A 23476-nucleotide genomic window follows, 5' to 3' on the forward strand; every position below is an offset into this window, starting at 1 on the left:
GCGCGGCGCTGTCCCCCAGCGAGCGCGTTCCCATGGCGACGGCGTCCTGGCAACCGCTCCCGCTCCCGCAGCCCGGCCTGCGGCGGCCGCCCCGCTCCTGCAGCCCGGCGGGCGGGCGGAGGCCCCGCGCTGCGGGCGGACGGACGGACGGGCGGACGGACGGCCCGGCTGCTTGGAGGCAGCCGCGAAGGCTCGCCAACGGCTGCTCTAGCGGCGGCAGCGCGTTAAGGAGCGGGGCTCAGCCGGCCGCTGGGATGCAGGGAAAGATGGGCAGCGCTGTCCTGCCCTGATCCAGCACGGGTGAGTGCGCGCAGCGCCCTGCGCCCGCCGCTGAGTCTGTCCCAACTCTGTCCCTCCGTGTTGCATGGCCGTAGAGTGGTGTCTGCGCCGCGGTGTCCTGTCAGCTGTCGCCTACCCCGTGTCTCACAGCCCTCACCACGATTCCCGATGACCCCCGCACCGCAGGGTGCTCCCGGCGCGCCCGGGCCTGTCTGCGCGGCAGAGCCGCGGGCGAGGCGAGCGCAGGCGGAGCGGAGCATCCCCGCGGCGTGCCGCCGAAACGGGTCCCAGCTCGCACCCCGAATACTGCATGGCTGCGTTAGCACCAAGCACCTGAGCAGGCGCGTTTCTCAGAGGACCCTTAGCCTGGGCTCGGAGCTGGCACAGTTCCCTCTCTGCCAGGGGGAAGCCCCCGCCCCGTACTCCGCCGCACACCGCATTCATGTTCACAGAACGTCATGGCAGCGCAGAGGGGTTTTGCAAGGGTTTGTTTCACGTGACGCACTGATACATCAGTTTTTGACCCATCTTTTTGCCGAGCTGTGACACAGGGGCTTTCTCATGTACTCCAAAATGTCGCCCCAAAGTGCTCCAGACTAACACCAGGATCTGCGGCTCCGGGGCAGTACTGCCATACTGTACAGCAACCAAAGCGGTTTCTATTTTCAGAAGAAAAGAGCGATTAAAGTGTTTGCCTAGGCAGGTATTTCAGTCTGCTTCGATTCCCATGCAACTTGTGGCAAGTCACGTAGCCCCCACGTGCTTCACTTCCTGACCAGCAACAGAAGGAAAATAGTATTTTCAGGAAAAATAATGCTTTCCCACCACCCAGGCATATTGTGAGAATGAATGTGAAAACCGCTCTGACGTGCACTGACATTACAGCAAGTATTTGACACAGGTTTTCATGGAAGATGGAGAACTGAACATTACAGATGTGATTATCCTTCAAAACAGGAGAAATGGAGAACCCACAGAAAGTAAACATGCGAGGCAGTCTGCTGAAGTGGGCAAGGGATGCCTGAAACCTGTATCTGAACTGGTATCCAAGTTGGTTCCAGTTTGCTGCCACTAAAATCAGAGCTATGTGAAATTACACTCCTCTGAATCTAGGCACAGAATATATTTTTTTTCCTTTATATTTATTAGGCTAACTATTCTATGATTCTAAATCAGTATTATGCTCATAAAGCGGGAGTCTGTCATTAGTTCTGACACCTAATCCGTTATTGTTTACTGTAAGTATCTCCAAACTGCAGAAAAGCTTTTTTACAACTGCTGAGCAAGGTCTTAACACATCCTTTCTGGATGTTAGATGAGATCAAGAAATCTGATAAATGATGGGGTATTTCACTGTTGTACTGAGTGATGTGCTTCAGTCAGCAGGAACGAATGAATGAGAGTCCATCTGTGTAACTTTAGTTTCATAGGCACAATTTCTCCAGACATTTGCATTTAGCTGCATGTCTAATGCAGTCTGGAAGAAAAAAAGTAAAACATTCAAGCAATCCTATGCTTGCTCTGCTGCAAACATTTTCTATTTTTTTCAATCAATAATAACGGAATACTGAAGGTTGTAAGATTACAACACTTACTTATTTATAACATTTACTACAATCCAGTCAAGGGTTTTTTCTTGTTTGGCTGGTTTTTATAAGGTGTATTTCACTAAGATACTGCTAGATGTACAGACTTTAGTATTTTTTCTTCGTTTTTCTAGGTAGCATCCAGTGCTTTGCTGCTGTGATACGCTCTTCTAAATGAGTGGGATATTCCTGAGTTTATAATTAAGTTGTGTTTAAATGCTTCATTGCATCGAGATCAGTAAAACACATTATGGCCCAGAGGATTAGGAGTGAATGAGCTCAGATCTACCGAGAGGTGCCCAGTTACTGTAGTGTGTAACACTGCACACAGCAGGGATGTCCTGCAGAGCAATGGCATTGTTTAAATAACAGCAGCTAGGAAACCACGAGTGTGAAGAACAGGCTGCGGGACTGAACAGTCAGGGCCTAGGCAGGACTTTGAAAGCAGAATTCATCAAGACAATAGCCAGCTCTTACACTGTGCCTTTTACTTATAGGCATGCAAGAACTTAAACAAGGAGGAAGGTATCTCTGTCTTCCATAAAGGGAAATAGAATCATTAGATATAGAAACAACTTGTCCAGGGATTGAGCAAGGAGTTAGAATCAGACCCTCTGAATTGCAGTCTAATGTCACTGCTGCTCAGCAACCCAGCTTCTCTCAAAACTATTTTTCTCTAATTTGTAGTTTCTGAAGCACTGTGCTATAAATAGAACACACATACTGTGACAATGCTTGCTCTCTGCTTTTAGGCAGTGCTTTCATACATCTCTAAAGCACAAACATGCTTGGCATTTTGAGATCTCTGAGGGTAGTCCTAGCACTTCTTTACCATCAGTATTTGACACTAGCACTTCTTTACCATCAGTATTATTGTGTCAATAACCCTATTTTCCTGTTTATACAGCATATTACACCAGATTTCATCAGCAATTGCAAAATTCTTTTCATACATCAGCCTTTAGTTTTCAGTAAAGATTTTAGATTCCTAAGGAATTCAGGTTCAGGCCATGCTCGTCCTATTTGTAGTTAATGTTTATTTGTTTTATATAAGGTGGAATAGTTGGATTTGATTGAGGATACCATCTTTTTCATTAACTTAATTTCTGTCAATGAACAAAGCTATTAGCCATGTACTGGTCTCACAGTAAGATATCCAAAATGGTCCTCTGAAGCTACTTAACAGGCCTGCCCTGCTGCAATGTCTGTCACACTCTGGCTGGCTATGTCTAAAAATTAAAACCAGAATTTATATTCCTATCACAGAAGCATTTACAACATAAAGTGTGGTCATTTAGATTTGAAGACAGATTAATGCAAGGCTCAGTTTTCCTAAACTGTGCTGATGTCACACATTTTATTTAGGATTCTGACTGCCAATGCTTTTACCGGAAAGATACCCCAAAAAATCTGCTGTCATGAAATATTTTTATTCCATTCTCTAGCCAATACCTTTTTAAGCTTTATGATAATCCTGTTGATCTTACTTTTTTATTGATTGATTAACGATGTCTGAGACCAGCAGAGAGATTGGGGACAAGAAGTTTGTTTGCCTCTGTCCTGCCAAACCAGTTCTGTGGGTCAACAGCAAATTTCAGTTTCAAGGCTGTCAACCGTGCCTTTTTCACGAGTATCGTTTTCCCTACCAAAAAAAAAAAAAAAAGCTTTTTAGCAGTTTTTTTGTTTCTATTCTTTTGTATTAATTTTTATCTGTATTTATTCCATAAGCAATATCTGAATTCTGAGATCAAAGCTGTCAGCATAATCTTAAACTTTACTTAAAGGCTCACTTAAAACAGAAGCATTAAGTTGTTTCAGTGCCAGATATAAACTAGTAAATAATTCAATGTGTACTTTTTCAACAGACATATATTATTGACCAGAAAATGGCCCAGCGAAGCCCAATCTTCCCAACTCTTGCCCCTTCTGAAAGGTACAGTTTGGAATGTAAAAAATAAAATCTTCATATTGCAAAGTATTATGTGTCTCTCAATTCCCTATATATAGTAATACTGTGACTTGGGACTTTGGCATTAGTATGCAAAGCAAAGTGAAATACTGTGAATTCATTCAAATCATGGCCCAAATCACAATTCCTTACTCAGCTTTTACTTAACCCTTTCCCAGAGAAATCAACTAGTTTAAAGTGTGAGTAGAAGTCCGAGAACACTATACTCAGCCAGTCTTCTAACAGTACGGACTAAGTGCAAAAACTCAGAGTCAGAAGAGACCTTTACTGGAGTTCTCATACATCTCTATCAATATCATCATGGTGCAAGTAAGCAGTTAATTTGGCTCATTAATAGGAAACAACATGGAGAATGCACAGTAAATACAGAGTTCCAAGAAAACGATCTCATCTTTGAAAGTGGGGTTGAATTCGTATCTTCCACCTATACTTTGGAAATTTTTCTTTCCTCTTTACAGAATATAGCAGCAGGAAAAGATTGCATGCATTAGCAGCCTAATTTTTAATTTGAGCACCCATGAGCTCCATTGCTTTCCATGGAAGCTGTGCAGTGCAGAACTCTTGAAAAATATAGACAATTATTTAAGGTACCTAAACATAAGCTATTTTGGAGGACAATTTGACTTCCAAGACTATGAGAAGCTACTCGTAATTTTGGTGTCTCCTCAGTTAGTACATGTGCATATGGTCCTGTGCAGGACATGGAGGAACAAGCTTTACTACAGAATAGCTATAGAGACTGAAAAAAGGAATGGATACCAGCTACTCCTTTTTAATCTCAGTGTGCTTCCATTTAATTTGCAATATCTGCCTTCTGCAGTTACTGCTTTGATTAAGCCTGAAAACTATAGAGCCAAATACCATTACTTTTGTAATACAATAGAAAGGTTTTGAATTTGGATTCTTAACCAAATTGTAGCTCTGGATTGTAACTAATTTTATAAGGCTAATGTCCTTTTTTTAAGACCCTTTGCTTTTTTAAGCTTCTTTAAAGAATATGAAAAAGGGCCTGACCTGCTTTTGTACATGATAGACACAGTAGCCAACATTTATTTGTAGAAGTGGGTTACTCTGTAAGTATTTTTGTGCTTCTTCCCAATACTGCTGCTAAGGTAATATTGCACTTTCTCCAGTGGAAAGACATTGCAGAGTTGTGTGTGAGAAATTAACAATATGTGGATATTTTTCTTCACTAGACGGGTTCGTAACATAGCACTGCATAGCCAGGCATTGACAGCGGTCCCGCTGGCATCTGCGAGCCTGGTGGATCAGCTGGAAGACAGAATCCTAAGCCATGAGAAAACAACAGCGGCTCTTGTGGAACACGCTTTTCGTATTAAGGAGGACATTGTTTCCACTCTGCACAGAATGCAGAACAAAGGGGGGGGTGACCGGTTGGCTAGGCAACTCCTGGAGGAACATATCCGAAACATAACGGCAATAGTGAGGCAGCTTAATCGGGACATTGAGGTATGTTAAGAATTTTTCACAGGACTAATGCCATCTCAGCTACTTATTCCTTCTGATTTAATAAGAAAGTTTACCACAGGATAACTAAAGGTCAGACAAGGTCTAAAGATCCTGCAAGCTTATGAATTGTTTTTGTAACTTGAAAAACTGCTTGCAAGTTGCATAATTCTTTCAGTGGCTATGAAGATAGCACAGCATATTAGCATACAAACACAGAAACCTTTGTGGTACTAATAAACTTGCTTTGAAAAGCTGCACTGGAAAACCTCAAAAAAATGAATGAATGCAACACTCATAACCAGCTCAACTTCAGACCAAAGCCTGTGCTGTATAAACACCAGGAAGTGCCTTAGCTCTGTAATAAACTTTCTTTCACTTCCAACTTAAAGATGACACCAAGCAGTCAAACACAACTGCTCATTTTTATGACCTAATCACATGCAGATACGTGGCTTCACGCCTGACCTCTGCTACAGTGAGCAACAGGGGTGTGGTGGGGAAGAAAAAAAGGATAAAAGTTAATATTTAAGTCTTCATTCTGTTGTCAAGTCATACTTTATACATATTATGGTATTTATATGCAGACTGGACACTGAGAATAAAAAAATAAACATACGACCTAAAAGGTGTCTGGTTCAGTTCAAGACAAAACAAAGCTTTTAATAGTCATAAAAAAATTGTATCTGATGTTATGAAATACTGAAAAATAATGAGTGACATTTTAAGTGTACGTTAAATGTGACATACTGAGATTGTATTTGCATATGAATGCTTTGTAGATGCTGCAGGAACAGATACGTGTCAGAGACAATCTCAGCTATGGAACAAATTCTACCCTGAAGAGTCTAGAAATGCGGCAGCTTTCTGGTTTAGGAGATCTTCGGGGAAGAGTTGCAAGGTAAAAGTCAACACAGAAGCATATTTTGGGGACTAGCTAATGTTGTTTTAGTCTTGAAGTATGAATGTTAATGACAATGGGCTGAGTTCAACTTTGGCAAAATTCCTGCGATAATTTTACTCTGTGTTTTCAAGAAAATGAATAATAATCCTTTGCATTCCAGTATTACGTGTTAAACATAACAATGCTATCCTTGATTCCTGAAATTCCTGAAATTAGTTTTTAATAAATTACCTGAAATTCCTTAGGAATTTGGATTTGGTTCAGCTTTAAAGACTACTATGGTTGGACTGGCCTATCTCTGAAACAAATAAATTAGTGCAATTATAAAGGCAGCATGGAATGATGTGCAGTTGTAAAGGACAGAATAGTTGCACATTTTTTGCATATATCTTAGAAGTAAAAAGCTGTGGGGTCAGTTATTGGTTAGCCATATTAAAAAAAAGGCATGGGCTACTGACATGTAAGGAACTGAAAATTATAAAATAATAGAGGGTTTACAGGCTATTTGAAACTCCAGATTATAGTTGTGCCACTACACAGACCTCACATTGTGCTATCAACAGCACATTTACAAACTCCAGTTTAACAACATTCACTTAACTGTTTGTAAAGTTGAACACAAAAGACAGATGATACAGCTACAGAAAACGGACCTAATCTGCCCTAAATCAGTTTGGCTCATAACTCTGGTGGAAGTCTACTTGTCCTGAATTTGACCTACTGTCTATATTGTACAGATAAATTTTAATTTTTCTTTTCTTGTACTTCAGCTGATTTAGCAATAACCTTCAACAGCCAAAAGAAATAATCAGGAGGGATTTTCCTTGAACTAAAGTTTTCTCATAAATTATTGGGGTCTTTTTTTGCAGTTCCCACTAACATACACAGCCCATTTTGTAAAGAACTTTACTTTGGAGAACTTTTACTTTCTGTTTTGCACTATCCTTTAGTGCATAAATGAACTAGATATTAGAAATGAACTAGACATTTATTTTGTCAAACAACAAAATTGATTGAAAAAATATAGAGAGAGATATACACACATATATAGCTATCTCACTGACAAACCCCTGAGACATTTACATGCTTAGATCTTCCTGCTTCTTTATCTAAAAAGTCCAGTTTGAGATCATACTACATCCTGAGAGAAGTCCATGTTTGGAACAACACAGTTACTGACACCTTCTAAAGCTAAATATAGCGCCCTTACTTTCAATAACAGAACTCAAGTTAACAAACACATGCCAGCACGAGCTTTACAATGGAACCATTGCCTCTCCCAAGTACTTGCCATGGTGACTGGTAGTGGGACTAGCACAGGCTGTGCCAGGATTTCTTCCTTTGTTTACTCAGGGAACACCTATGTACTGTGCCTGGCTTGCAATTTATCTGATAATTGTATGAGATTATACCAATTTGCCTTATGTTAGATTGTGCAAAAAATGTTGGCTATTTGTATTCACTACGCTAAGAGAATCAGTTTATTGTCCTTTAACTGTTACCTTCTAGTCAGCATTACCCTAGTGATTCTGTGATTACACTATGTAAAAATTCTCTCTGAATGAGGAAGAAAATAAGCTTCCCTTTATCAGGAAGCAAGCTAAAGCAGTGCTCCATGGAAGAAAGCTATTTGCCTTTATTTACAGACATACTCTACTTTGAGAAAAAATGTGAATTATTATAGCAGTATCTGGAGAGCATGGTCAGGATGGCAGTTTGTTATGCTGCTGGCATTGTACAGACACTTACTAGAAGCATTCCCTGGAATAAACACTTTCTGATTACTTTAGCCAAGGTTCCTTATGTAAAATAAGCTGAACTCACTTAATGTAATTTTAACTTTAACATCTAGTCCTGCTATCTTTCAGATGAGTTCAGAGAGTGGAACCTTAGAAATGTGATCAAGTTACTGTGGGTTACCAGCTTATCATGCAGCAGTTTACAGCCACACTCAAGGTACAATGTATAGTTCATGCTGCAGTGACAGTAGGCTAATTTAACTTCAAGTACATCATGGTTCCTCTAGGCTAGAAGCACGCAGATGGACAATCAGTGTGAATCAGTTTATATGTGCCACGTGACAGCAAATCACCTGAGTCTGAGCTTTTTGGTCCTGTAATAATTTTAGTGTCAATCTCAGGATGCTGGCCAAGTTTCAGGTCCAGTAACTACACGCGTACTAAACATCCTATTCAACTTCAATATTGGTGAGATTGGTGTTTATTTCCCAACACCAACTGTTCTGTAACATGTCAATATGTAATCAAGCAACTGTCTCATTATTTCTTCAGGATTGATGCTTTTAATGATGAGAACAGGGACCCCTACATGCACATGCATTTCTGATGCACAGCTCCAAAACCATACTACCCATGGATCTGGAAGAGGGAGATTTGGACAGACCTCACAATTGACCTCACCTGCATCACAGAATCAACTAATATCACTATCAGAAGAAAACTGTATACACATTACAGCTCAAGTCTCTGGGCTATTTCTCATTAAGCACAATTTATTGCTGAATTTGTAGAGCATCACTGCAGTGCTCACCGCGAATGATGCTGTACATTTTCCTAAAAATCAGCATTATTACTGACTTCAATAAAAATATGACTTCTATTGAATTCAGTTACATGTTCAGCAGAAAATTAGACAGATGCTGACAGATCCATTACTCTAGTCTCCTGTCCTTGACGTTGGCAATTTTATATAATACAGATTTACTAATTCTATTTCTAGTGATATTCAATTGTTACAATAATGAGTACTGCCTTATCATTTATTTAGAGAATAACTTCTCAAAATAAATGATAGGGGCTATGATAATTTGTCTGGAAAGTTTAAAGACAGCAGCCTGGTCAGAACTATAGCAGTAGCTGTCTCTAGAAGCTTCCTGATAGATTAAACTTCCAGAGAAATGACAGCTATGCACATTCAAATTGGGCCTACTTGGCATATTTAGATGATTTTTATATACATTATAGATCTGATTCATTTCAGACACACTGGACTCATTACATGTAGGCAGATTTTCCTACACTGCACAGAAAATGAGTCTGATGCATCTGGGATGTGCTGCATTTATGAACTGCAGAAGTATAACAAACCTGCTGCATTCTGGCTACTTGCTGTGTAAGAGATGCTCATCATGAAGGCTGATCTGGGCTCCTTGATCCAGGCTAGTCAGAAGCTACCAGCGTTGCTGTTCTTGCCCAGTGGATCCCCTACACATATTGACTTGCTTTTCACTACTTGTTCTTCAGCTACTTGTTTGGCAGTGAAACACTCATATTTAAACCGAACCCTCTCCTGTTACACTAAGCCAGGAATATTAAGATCTGTATGTACCATTACAGTATATTTAGATAGCATCCTGATGCAGAGTATTGATGTAGTTCTCAGCTTTATCTAGTCCCTGGTGATACAGAATAGAGCAACCATTGTGTTTTGATTTCCTTTAGATCAAAGACAACAAAAATACTCCTCAGAGTGCCAGAAAATTAACTACTGCTTTTGCTCACTATGACTTGGAAAGCAGTTGTTTGGTAATTTCCCTGTTTACATTAAACATACTTGTTCCTCTCATTCTGAAAATGAGAATAATACTTGGCAGTGTGAAATCTCTCAATTTCTCCTTCATTTACTGATTTCACATAAGCATACAGCTTGGCAATCAGAACGTCCAGAAAATGTACTCCAAAATCAAACGCTGGTGAACTGAACACATTCTAGTGCATCTTTGGCCCCATTTCAACAGTGCATCTGTGCAATTGCATATGAAAAACTGCACTGGGTTGTTTGTATGGCCAGCTTCAGCATTTCAGACATGAAGACAGATTTATTATGCATTTCTTTGTACAAAATGGTTTTATATACAGCTCTTAGCTTTTTAAACTATTATTCTTCCTAGAAATCTTAATCTATTTCTCATTTTTTTCCTTGTGCTTTTAAGATGACCGAACCTGTAAAGCTGTTTTCAACTTCCATCTATAGCCACAGTCTACTGGCTTAATTCAGTGGGGATGGAAATGTGCCTTTCTTGGTGCCTTTAATTTTTTTGCTTGTTTTTTTTTTTTTTTAATGAGGAAAAATCCCAAACTATGATGTGTCCTCATGTTTAGATTGCTCATTTTCTTCTCACCCATCATGCAGTAGAAACCTGACTCAAAAAGTCCACGGTCTTCCATACTTTCATCTTATTATTGCCTCTCTACCATTTGAAAGCTAGTGGAAGCATGGACTGAAGTTATTTGTTTTCAGTTTTTAAGTCAAAGTGTATACTCACATAACTAATATATCAGAATCTCATTCTTTGTCTTCAGGACACTAATGTTTTCTTCCAGGTCAAAACTAATCAGGTGTTTGTGAATGTGTACTATATATACATTTTGACATATATAGATACATATATATCAATAGATCTCAAAAAGACTTCTCTTTCACTGCTTCAAATGGAATATTGTTTTTTAACAACTCCCCAGACTTAGCAGGATACCTACATGACAGTGGAATTTAAGCTTTAGTCCAACTTTCTTAAAAGGGTGCCAACTATAGCATCCCTGTAGGAAACCAAAATAATCTGGTTAATACATACCAGGCTGACAGTGAATTAACATAGTCAGAATTTTAATGTTCCAGTTACCATGCAACTGTATGACCCCTCTGATCACATAACCGAGTCACACAAAGAGGAGAGATGCCCTGTGATTAAACCCAAATCGCTCATTTGCCTTCAGACCGATAACACATGCCTGCTGTTTACATTTGCTACAGTTGCTTTTTTGTATTTTCTGTTACGGGTCAGAGAAACAAAGCTAACCATTTTTTTGCGCCCAGAGGCTTTTGGTGACTAGGTACAAGATTATTTCATCCCTCTGAGTCTCTCTGATCGTACCAACATGGAGAGATTTGGCTTCTCTCGCCTTTCTTTAGAAAAGATTTTAAGACCTACAAGATTTTAAGACCTACAAGTTCATGGTTCACTGACATGTAATCCTTAGCTAGTCTCTTACGTATTAATCTCTCTGATATTACCCATTGCTCTCACAATGCTAAATTCTGCTAAACCAGATATTAATTTTCACAAGTTTTACAATGTCTATGATTCTATGTTGCTTTACGGATTATTTTTATATTGAAATTGTACCATAATACTAAGTAGATGCTCCATTTGTCATTTTAGCTGTTACTTTCCCTTCATGTTTAATGATAATGGTAGTTACTGTAACCGAGGTGATGAAAATGCATGTTGAAATGAAAGGCTTCTAATTGATACGTGACTAAAAAAGAGGTTAAAATGTGTCACTGGTTTAGGTAATGACTTAAAGTGCCTTGTTTCATTTTACTGCCTTTTTCTCCCTCAAATTGTAGCTGCTGCCTGTTCTCCATCAGTTTCATAGATCAGATTTGCTAACACTGCTGACAACACTATTTCCCTTAGCAAAAAAATATGCAGGACTCGTACTTCACATAAGTATTCCTCCTGAAATTACAGTACTTATTTTTATAGCTCAGTTAATGCCCTTACTGTATTACTGTAGATGAAATCCACCTGACCAGCTTTGAAATGTGGTAGGAAATGCACATATTCTAAGTACATTTATCCTGAAAATGTTACAGCATCAAAAAAGGTTCCAGTGTGAAGAAAAGAAACAAGAATTATGTTCCAACACTGCATCTGAGAGACAAAATTGCCTTTTCTTTCAGTGACAGTTTTACCTAAATAAAGTCTAATAACTATAAAATTTGCCGCACATTGTTTACTGCACATATTAATTGTATACTGCTATTTCACAAATAAAAATAAGAATGCAAAGCCCAGAGAAACACAGCTGCAATAATGCAAAAATAGTCCTTGATTTTTTAGGCTTCTAATCATGTAAGTGAAATCATACACACCTTAACAGATGTCTTTTGGAGTATGACAAAATTGACGGTATTGAAATTCTGCATCTTTGCATTTCTAATGCGATTCCCCTGAATGATAACAACACCGTCTACACATATTATGTCAGTGCCAAGAAGACAGGAATGTATGTGTCAGACTATCTGACTTCTAGTCCCATTTGGGAGTAGGTTGCTGAATACTATGAGATCTGTCACCATTTTTACAGTCTCAAAAGACATTGTTTCACTAGACAGTCAACCATTTCACAGAAATGCCCAGTCTAAAATGGGTAACTTTAAAAGCCTGGATCTTACAGTCTTTTCAGCTGTTGCTTTGGTATTTTATTCACACAGGTGTGATGCTGGGTTAGCCAGACTGTCTGCAGAACATAAAATTACCTATGAAAGACTTCAGAGCTTAAGTAAAGACCAACAGACCTCCAAGCTTATCTTGGAATCTAAAATCAAAGAAGCAGAAATACAGGTATGGTATTTAGACCAAAGCAATCCATGTGTGGGTAAGAATTATAGTCCAATTCACACTGACTCCATTACCGTTAGTTATTATCCTGGGAGGTCACAGATTTACACAGGGAGAGGTGTATCTGCTCACAGTCCTTTGGCATGCTGTGTAGAAGGGGCTAGTACTTCAAAGCACCTGAAGGGACTCTAGGAATGAACAAAAGTCAACAATTACTGGCCTGAATAGCTTCTTGAGGTTGGAATGGGAACACAACAAGGATGCTCTACAAAACTACTACAACAGTGCAAGCATCAGTGTCTTCCCCTGTATGCTTTGGCCTCCCCAGGATGGGTTTATATGTATTTAATCGCAATTTTTGAAGGTCTGCAAAACAAAACTGGTTTTGTGTTCTGTGAATCCATTGATGTATCTGTCAGGTTTCTCTTCCACTGGGTATAAGAATGAAAGTGAGAACTAGATAGAAGCAGAGACAACATTAAGCAAAGGATTCTCCATAGCTCCTCTCAAGGCGTTCCCATTTTCTTGGGCAACTGAAGTAATTTACATCTCCACTGTGCAGCACATAAATGGTTAAAGTGCACTTTACCTTCCTCAGAAGGCTCAATACAGTATATTTGCATGTCAGGATCATATTATCAGGAATCTTTTAGAACAAAATAGTATGTTTTCTAAAAAGAAAAATAGTTCCTGCTAGTAATGACTTATCCCCAATTAAACCCAGCACTTTCATCACTGCAGAGCCACTATACATGATCTGATAAAGAATATCACTCAGTATTGGTGGAGTGCTTTGCCATTTGTTTACTCTGCTTATGTGGCAACACGGATGCCTATGGATCATATAAATTCAGCTACCTCAAGGAGAGGGAGCTTGCAGATGCTTTCAAGGCAAGACTATTAAAACTGTTTATGGCTGAAAAATTAGTTTTCACAATATTGATACTTTCATCTTGCAAGATAATATATTTTTCATGATAAAGTAAAACATGCAAATTCAGTAATTGTGAAGTGGCAGTAAAATCGGCCCTCCTTTAAGATCCCCTCTACCGTTATGAAAACATCCCAGATGAGACTGTGATGAAATGCTGTTGAAAAATTGTAAATTCTGAATTTTGTTTCAGATTTCTCATCTTCTGAGCAGAGTAGAGCAATCAATAATGCAACAAGAAGCAAAGCTGAAGATTGCCTACAAAGAGAGCAACCAACAGCTCCACCTTCTGGATGTGAAGTGAGTGCCTGGGACACCTGGCTGCTACCATGCACCTTGGAAGAAAGGGTCCTCAGGTTTTCAAGTTTGACTGTTGTAATCTTCAGGTCTATTAAAGCACGAACCTGTTTAAATATGCATGTGTGCTCAACAGATATTACAAAAGCACATGGTCTGGCAAGGAGGACTCGCTTTCAACAAGAATTCTGTCCCTAATGTGGTTAGGCAGTTCTGAAAAGCCCACTAAGTAAGTCCCCAGTTTTCAGACAGAACTTGTACTAAAGGACACAAATAAGGATTTTTGTAGGAGTGGCCTTTTTGTACAAGGCAACAAATGCTGTGGAGTGCAGACAAAAAGTTCAATTCAAGCCACCAGGAAGTGAGGCACAGCATTCACAAAGTGTTACTGCTTTAAATTGGCTTCAAATACAAATATATAGCTCAAATACCTAAATTATTAATGATAAGCTACTATGCAACTACTAGCCATTATATAGGGATATACTCAATTCAGATATTAACTCTTCTCCAGGCATTTCACTCAGTGGCAGTTGTGGCTTAAGCCATTCACCTCCTTACTCCTTACTGCTTATTGCCAGCCTCATGAAATCCTATCAGCTACATCAGTAGAACTACTTGCAAACTAGATGATAGATCCAGGTTTCAAATATTCACTGGAAAAAAAAGACTTTCTAAAGAAACAGTTGCACTGGCAGAGCTGGTCAGTTTAAACTTGATCTGGGGATAGGCAACGTAAGTGCGGCTGTATGAACCAGCACTGCCTCTAAAGTAAATGGTTATCAAATCTTTGTTCAGATCTAAAACCTATGGACTGGAAGATTATAATCTGAACAGATGACTACATTCTGTTTTCAATGCCGCAAAGAATTTGTATCTACTACATCTCAAAATGTTGTGATATGTTTCATATAAATAACTACTTGTTATTTATATGAATATATATATATTCATATTCATCTATTTATTGTGCTCTTTTGTCTTTATTTGCAAAACGAATGTTACTTTATTCAATTTAGTAGCCTTAAAAGTTTGAGGGTTCACCCTAATATGGTGTCATGCATGTACTGCATTACCATGATATTTTTTTTTTACAAACATGTTCATAAACCTGTCACAGCTGAATGACCAAATTTTATTCTCTTTTGTATCTGCTAATTTCTATTATGCTCTTAGATTAAAAAATGCTATTGAAGAACTCAGCAGCCAGATTTTGTCTGCACGTAGCTGGTTGGAACAGGAACACGAAAGGATTGAAAAAGAGCTTGTGCAAAAGATTGACCAACTCTCATCTACTTTCAAGGAAAAAACTGTAAGTTTTGTTCAAATGTCCTAACAATACTTGTCAGGTAGTACTCAAAAGCATCATTAATATCTAAGATGATATAATGCAGATATTATTCGAGGGACATTTTCAGACCTCAAAATTTGTATAGTTCTCTTCACTGACGTCAAATGTAACATCCCCACAGCCTGAGAGTCTTCAAATAAATCTGATCACTTCTTAATAGATCAGTATTTTAGCCTATGGTAATCAAGTCTGTTTAAACCATTTAATAAAAAATAATTCTTTACAGTTTTGAATTCCTCATAAAAGAGAATTAAATTAATAGCTATTGTATACTTGGGAAAGACCAGTGTAATTTCACCTGCAGAGTAAATTACTAAAATTCTTTTCCCATCTCCAGGAAATGAGTGAAAGAGCTATAGAGATGAAATTCAACCAAATGGCAGAGAAAATTGACAAAATAGAAGAAATACAGAAGATAACCATGGAAGCACATGAAGCAAAACAGACTGAAGAAAAGATAAATATTCGCATTGGCAAACTTCAAAATGAGATAAATGAAGATATAAAAGAAATGAAAGCTGAAGTTAATGCTGGTAGGACCATAATTATGAAGTTCTTTATTCTGAAATGTGGTAACAATGAGCCACCTATAATAATATTCAAAATGCCTTTGCCTGCACTGAGGTAGTCTAAAGACTCTTGGGGCAGAGGTAGTGGCTGCACCCTGTGGCACTAAAAAGGATTTTCACCAAATGTGAAATTCACAGCAACAAGAGGTGACATTTTTTTAGTTTAGGAGTGCTCTCCTCAGAGCACACATAGGCATAGGGTGGCTGTGACCGGGTGCAGTTCTGCCATCAGCCCAGAGTTATAGTCCTGTTTTTCTTTTGCTATCTTCCTAGTGTAAAGCAGAATGTCATGGTAGGAAGCACAATCTTTACTAGCATTATTACTAGATAGCAATACTCTTGCTTTTGAATATGAACTAATTTAAGTCTCACCTGCAATTAGGATTTGCAGCTATCTATGACAGCATTGGGTCTCTACGGCAAGTTCTAGAAGCAAAAATGAAGCTGGACAGAGATGAACTACAGAAGCAGATCCACCAACTGAAGCAGGAGGTTCCAACATGGGGAGAGGCTGGACCATGACCGCAAGATACTGGCTGAGAGATTAATGTTTACCTGGCTAAATAGGCAGACTGCAATCTTGTTCCAGTCTGTAATCCAAATTAAGTGCACGTACCAAACGACATGCCGCTGTTGCACAGGTCCGTATGTTTACTCAAAGCGGTAAGTGCAAGCTCTTCATAGATCAGCTGACAACAAGCTTTTAGGCATGAGGTGTTGATTTGCCACTGCACTACTCTAGTTGCTCTCAGGAGATTAAGCACCATGTAAAACTGGAGTAATATATTGGTGAAGCTGGCACCTGATTTGCTAAAGGCATTCCAGTTTCACAGGTTTGATCAGACAAGTATACACTTATATACATTTAAGCACCTGCACACCCCCTTTAGAAAAGAAAAATAAAAAAGCCCAAAACAAACAACAAAACCTCCCCAACAAACAAGTTGATACAAATTGTTTGACATCAGGCTGGCAAGGTGCTTCACCTGGAGACAAATCACTTGAGTGAAGTCAATGACATTTTTACAGTGACTTTCCCTACTACTGACTTCCTGGGGAGACAGAATTGGCACGAAACAGACCAATTTTCATAACCCAGATACCAACAGAAAAAAAATATCTTTGTTTGGTATTGCAAATATCCTCTGTGTGTGTAAACCAAGTAGTGTTATATAATGTAGTTGTAGAAGATGATTCATCAACAACATAAGAAACTTAACTTGCGTGGTCTTGTATTGTAATATCTTTAAATTAATAGCCAAGTGGAGCTGAGACAAGGTAAAAGATGTACATATGAGTATTTTGTTACTGGGCATGTGTTCCTGTGACTTGTTTCATTATAACTTTGAAAGGATTGAAAACGAAAGAGAAGGTGATAATCTAACAGTCTGGAGAGTGTACTGTAAAATAAAATGCAGTTTATGATCTGCTTAGAAATTTTCCATGGAGTGAAACAACAGATTCTTCAGATTTAAGTAGACTTTAATAATTCAGTAAATTCAAACTGCTATTTGTCTTCACAGTATTTCCAAATAATAATGGTGCTTATTTCCATTCTCGGAACAGATTACATAATGAAAATCAACACCCATATAGCATACATATTAATCTAGACAGGAAAATATATATATGTTGATTTTGTATCTTCATTCATAGCTTGATATTGCTCTTCATGTTTGTAAATCAGGCAGGATTAAACACTCGTGAAGAATAAAAGACTTAATCCAGTACCTTATTAATTCATACTATTAACAACAACTCATATACAAAAATACTTTGAATTTACAAAAGCATTACTGTTAAAGTAAATAAATTATGAGGATCTCTCTGCACTGTCTTTAATGGACCTTCCTTTTGGCTAGTACTACAAAGCCATATTCCTGTTTGAAAAACCAGTGGCCAGTTTCTCAAGACTTCCATGGAAAAGGAGGTTTGGCCCCCAGAGTCATATTTATAAAAAAATTTTAAAAAAAACAACAAAAACCAAAACTCAAAAAAACTTAAACTCATCTACTTCAGTAAGACAGTGTAGTGTCTAAAAACCAAACACATCTTTACAGGTTTAATGCCTAAGTTCATATTGACTTCCTATAGAGTTTCAAGTAATCTAATGCATCAAAGATACAGGAAGTTTCTGCAACTCTGACTTCCAGTGCTCTCTGACAACAAAACTGCCCCCATTATTGCTGTTTTGTACCATTTGTGCGCTGTGAAACATATTTACAACAGCAGCTAAGGAGAAAGACCAGTTCAATAAAGGGAGACAAGGAAATACTTGCAGATACTTCTTAAGAATTGTCTTTAAAATTCATTCTTTTTCATGTCTGTATTCTTATCTAGTCTTAAATATTTAGCCATGGGCAGTGGAAAAGCCATCACCAATATTTTATAAAAAAAAGAACAAAGAAAAAAGCAACAAGAGATGGAAAAAAAAAACTATAATTTTTTTCTTTTGCAATTGGAAATCTGTACCAGAGAGGATCTGGTATGACATGAAGAGCCCACAAGGAATCAGAGAAACAATTTATATAGGACTTCCATAAAATGTTTCTCTTGTAATAATCCTGTGTGATTCATGCAGATATAAAATAACGCATAAAGCACTGTTTTGAAAAGACTTTTTTCTAAAATTTCAGCGAAAACAAACAACTAAAAGCCCAAATAAAACAATATTGAAATGCAATCTACCATCAAGCAGTGCCTTCAAACTATATAAAGTGCTGTGTGGAGGGAGGCACAGGTTATGGGGACTCATATGCTGGAAAGAGACAGGCAGAAATGGCTAGCTGGGATACACACAAGTGTAGCCTGCCCATCGTACATCCTTTTCAGAGTGCTCTAACTAGTCAGTTGTGAAAGGAAGCCACATATTCCAGACCAAGAGTTTCTGCAGAAAAACTGAGGAAAAGCCAGGAAAAAAAAAGTAATGTGAAGGAAGATTGAAAAATCTGGAGAAGTAACAGAGAAAAAGAGTAAGTCAAAAGAGTGGAGCAATGGAACGGTAGCTGCATGGGCAAAGGCAAGGAGTAGCTACCTGCTGCTGAAGCACAGAACAGGTCTGAAGATTTTAGCAAGATCTGAAAGTTACAAACAATACTATATTTGATAAAAAACAAAGACCCCTGAAGGAGGGGCACATTAATTGTTTTGTCCTAATTCATGCTCCCTACTTGCCTGCTGCATTTTAATCTGCTCAAACAATTGGAAAAATAAATTCTTTCGTTTTCCCTTCAGTTACTTTGTCTTTACATTTTCTGCACAAAATAGGTCAACAATGTCTTGTCTGCATAGTCTGTCAGGGAGTGCTCCTATCTGAGTAAGTTACAGCTGACTCTTTCAAGGGAGAGTTAGAGTCCCTCCCTGTATCTTTCAATTATATTGAAGTTGCATGGCAAAATCCTTTCCTCAGAAACAGCTTGCCCCCAAGGAAATTACTATGAAGCCAGGAGGACAGTATTATAGGCACTGTGGTCTATGAAAGCTCCATTTTGCAAAGCAGAAACCAATTCTGAAAACTGAACTGCAGAGATCCTGTAAGACTAAACAGAAGGAAATAGATGTGCTTGGAAGTGGAACTGCTCCTTTATTTTTTTCTTTCCATGCTGGTCTCCAGTGGCATTCCTGTGTGCCTGTCTTCTAGGGATACAAATGGCTTGTGATGGTGGAAGTAATGTGCTTTTTTTTGTCAACATAAGTACTCATGCTCTAAGTCACCATCTGTACAGCATCAAGCACAGGTCTGCCAGAGCCCACAAGTGGAAAAAGGCAGTGAGAACAGGCAGGTTTTTTTCTAGATCACACACAAGCAAACAAAACAAGATTTAGTGTGTTTGGGAAAGTATAATACTGAATATGCACAAAATACTATTTAAAACACAAAGTACACTGACATGACCATAAACTCACTGAAGGAAAGATTGGAAGGAGCCTTTAGAAGCCATCTGCTCCATCCCTCTCCTGCAAGATAGGGCCAACTCTACCTAAAATATTTGTCATAGACACTTTTCTAACCTGCTTGCATGAATCTTTCAAGAATAAATAATTGAATAATTCAGTCTGTTCCAGTGCTAAAGAACACTGCCCTGCCATCCAAATACCTGAACTTCTGATAGGACAAGATGGAATGGGCTTAAGTTTCAAGCACAGAGGATACCTAATTTATTAAATTCTTCCCTGCATATCCATTATTTTTTTAAAACAATCTGTGTTTTAAAGAATATGGATCTTTGCCCAATATTCCTTAAATGTTTATTCTCCTTTATACCAAAAAAATCCCCAAAACCCCAACAAGAAAAAACAAATCCCACAAAACCAACCACCACCAACATCCAAAACCAGCCAAAAGCAGACCACTTCCTCTCCTGAAGCTTTAAAATCTTTCTTTTGTCAGCTATTTAGCATGCATGAGACTTAACCCACTTGCATTGTGCAGACCATAGTATTCAGTCAGCTATATTGCCTGAATGACATAGCAAGTGTCGAAGGATAAGCTCATACAAAATTTTTAACTGGGGTACATGCCCTTTACATTAGCATGTGATAACGGCAGAACTACAGTACTGTACAGTGAAGGGCTTAACTGGAAACAGAATTATGTCAGTAGTTACAGAGCAGTTGTGCTTAGATTCATTACACAAATCAAAGTAAGGATGCAACTAAGAAGTTAAAAGGATGATGCTGACTTCAAGATCTAGTTGTTTATGTAGTACAGTTTTATATTGTGGATATTTTGTCATTGCATACCAATATGGTTCAGTGGACAGTTCCTTGTTGGAGAAAAATGGTATGAAAGATAATGAACAACAGCACAGTCCTGTAATATCAATTTAAAGTGAAATGTAATCTTTTCTAAGTTTCTACATTTCCTGCTCTACCTTTTTAAGTATTTAGCCACTAACATCTTAAAGTGCTCATTAGACATGTACTTAAATAATGGAAATGTCTAATGAGAGAGACACATGACAAACCGATGAAGGCCTCCCCTTTGTGTAGAGGAGGGATTCTTCTGCATACTCACCACAGTGTAAGAAATTTAAAGGCGAATTTGAAAAACAGTAATGGAAATTCTGTGCAAGTCCTCTACTGAGTTGGCCACAGGGTGTCACTGTTACTCCTGGCAAGCAAAGAAAGATGTTCAATACGCTGCAATACCACCGAGACAGCTCTGGAAGTGTTTAACATCGCTATGCGTTTTGACAAAAAGAATTAACACCCCCACTCCCACCCCCCAAACAAAACAAAACCAAAACAAAAAACAAAACACACACACACACAACCCCCCCAAACCCCAAACATTTTAAGAAAAATTCTCTGAGGGTGGCTGTGGTGGTCCTTGAGGAATGCTGAGTGGGGACCAAAGTTCTCTGCTACCTTTGCTGTCAGCAGAACTTGGGCCAACACAAAGCATAGAAACCTCAAACCTCCCAGACCCAGAAAAACATCAGGGGCAGCTCTTCTGTGGAGACCTCATAGCAGCCTTCCAGTATCTGAAGGGGGCCTATAGGGATGCTGGAGTGGGACTCTTCATTAGAGACTGTAGTGACAAGACAAGGGTAACGGGTTAAAACTTAAACAGGGGAAGTTTAGGCTGGATATAAGAAGGAAATTCTTTCCTGTTAGGGTGGTGAGGCACTGGAATAGGTTGCCCAGGGAGGTTGTGAATGCTCCATCCCTGGCAGTGTTCAAGACCAGGTTGGACGAGGCCTTGGGTGGTATGATTTAGCGTTAGGTGTCCCTGCCCACGGCAGGGGGTTTGGAACTAGATGATCTTAAGGTCCTTTCCAACCCTACCGATTCTATGATTCTATGATTCTATAAGATTCTAAGTCAAGCACAGATCAAAGAGCAACATTCTACACTGATCATCCTAAAAGATGCAGAAGAGATTCCTCTCAAAGCACTGCCTCCCATTCCAAGGTTGACTGTGGCTGAAAGACCACAGGATAATCTGAACAGTTCCTATCAGGTGAAGTTCTAGGACTAGTGCAAAAAAGCCGCTCTCAAACCATGCAAGGATTATCTTCCTAAATAATACAGTGGAATAGCCTCAAATTTTGCAAAATAAGTGGGAGAACCCTAACTTCTTCTGGCACAGATTAGTGAAAAAATATTTTGAGCTCAGCAGAGAATCAGTGATGTGTACCAAATCAGGATCTACTTAAAAAGAAAGATGAAGTAGCAATTGTCGTAATACAAAAAGCCTGAACTGTATGTGAAGATGAGAAGGAATTGCTGATGAGAGAGGAGAAAGGAGATGAATTACAGGAATGAAAGTAACACTGTTCCACATACTCCAGTTAACTCTCATTAAAACTGACTTCAGTTGCTGCCCAGAGTCATTTTCAAATGCCACTGCAGTGACCAAGCTTCCATTAGATGCAACTGAAATTGAAGCAGACTATAAATGAAGACAGATTTTACTGGCTTGGCTATCTCATTCTTGTGCTATTCTGATTGTACCAGGACTGGGAGGTAAGCATCTGCTTTGCTAGGTGGCCTATGTGATTGTGCTATCTTGATTATGAATAACTTAAAGGGTTCAATAGTTGTGTATTAAAATATATACGTGTCTGCATATATAACATCAAATTTCCATGTTGTGCCATGCTGTTTTCTTCTTTGCTAGTTTTGAGAACTGTAATTTCAGCACGTTGCAAGTATCTTACATAAACCATCAAATTCTAGGAAGGTGTAACAATCCAATGTAGAGCTTTTAAGATGCAAGTAACTAAAAACAATAGAAATTAGAACATATTTTATGTTACTGCCATGCTTCAAAAAGATAAATGCTAACCTGTTTACTCTTATAAATAATAAACCTTATTTGCTTTACAAAGATTTTATGGGGATTGATCACTTTGTATCTTACACAAGTTTGAATATGTGAAGCGCTGTGACCCAATTCCACATATGCTCTCCTCTGTGAGATTAATCTCCCTAAAATGAATGTGTCAGCTCACAGCATATAACAAACTGCCTGCTTACCTCTTTGCATGTGTAATATTTCATGCTGCAAAACAAGAGGGTTGGTCTTTGGTATAGTCTCCTGGTATCTTGCCACATTAACAGAAAAATCTCAACCATTACTTAAAATCTGGGTTTCCAGTTATTATGGACTAATGAGGTAAAAAAAAATAATAGCATCATATTACCTTCATTTATTTGTAATAATGTATCTCCATTATCCAGAGTGAGGAGAGACTAGGAAAATCCAAATAAAATAATACTGAAACCATGAGGCAGACCCTGGTGTTGGGATACTGGATTTCCTGATTGATTTGGGGCTAGTTTGGGCCTGGTATCTATAGCTTTGTGCCCTTTATTTCAGTAAACTACCTAGTGGTGAATCAATGATTTACATTCATTAGGTTGCTCTGGCTGTAGTAACTCCCACACCATGGTAAATGAAAAAAAAGCCAAACAAACCCAAACAACAAAACAAAAAGATAATGAGGAAAACGGGAGGAAGGAATTGAGTAGTATTCTATTCCTGAGGCCCCATTCCCACATGATGTCACTGTTTTTGTGAGCTAAAGGCAGCCAGTCATGCTGCATGTCTGCAGGAACTGGTAGTTCTGGGAACGAGTTCAGCAGTCAGGAAGCTATACACATTATTTCAGTAAGTCAAAAGATCAAGCCTTACAGACAGTTGTTAAGGTAAATCCATTAACCAAGGTAAAACCAGAGATTCAGTTGTGAGTCTCCTTGCATTCTGCCAGGGATAGCCTGGGACTGTCTGACCCCTGTGCGCATGCAG

At 38.7% G+C, this 23476-nt stretch overlaps 2 protein-coding genes across 3 annotated transcripts in view; one reads left to right on the forward strand and one right to left on the reverse strand.

Moving 5' to 3' along the window:
* MYO1E (myosin IE) overlaps positions 1-23476 on the reverse strand; it is a 188651-nt gene that overhangs the window by 87644 nt on the left and 77531 nt on the right. The gene's annotated exons all lie outside the window — the stretch shown is intronic.
* Positions 120-18953, forward strand: FAM81A (family with sequence similarity 81 member A). The gene is made up of 9 exons (XM_057398743.1): positions 120-300; positions 3731-3798; positions 5031-5304; positions 6084-6202; positions 12446-12575; positions 13697-13803; positions 14977-15112; positions 15489-15684; positions 16103-18953. The coding sequence occupies exons 2-9, from the start codon at positions 3752-3754 to the stop codon at positions 16240-16242; spliced, it is 1149 nt and encodes a 382-aa protein (XP_057254726.1). The 5' UTR covers positions 120-300; positions 3731-3751; the 3' UTR covers positions 16243-18953.

Source organism: Pezoporus wallicus, unplaced genomic scaffold (genome assembly GCF_028554395.1).
Source record: "Pezoporus wallicus isolate ANWC-B61680 ecotype Strahan unplaced genomic scaffold, APGP_CSIRO_Pwel_v1 contig_3952, whole genome shotgun sequence".
Classification (NCBI taxonomy): Eukaryota; Metazoa; Chordata; class Aves; order Psittaciformes; family Psittacidae; genus Pezoporus; species Pezoporus wallicus.

Coding starts and splice junctions, on each gene's coding strand:
- FAM81A (XM_057398743.1), top strand. CDS start 3,752: ATGGCCCAGCGAAGCCCAATCTTCCCAACTCTTGCCCCTTCTGAAAG. Junction 3,799..5,030: donor ACTCTTGCCCCTTCTGAAAG/GTACAGTTTGGA, acceptor TTTCTTCACTAG/ACGGGTTCGTAACATAGCAC. Junction 5,305..6,083: donor AGCTTAATCGGGACATTGAG/GTATGTTAAGAA, acceptor AATGCTTTGTAG/ATGCTGCAGGAACAGATACG.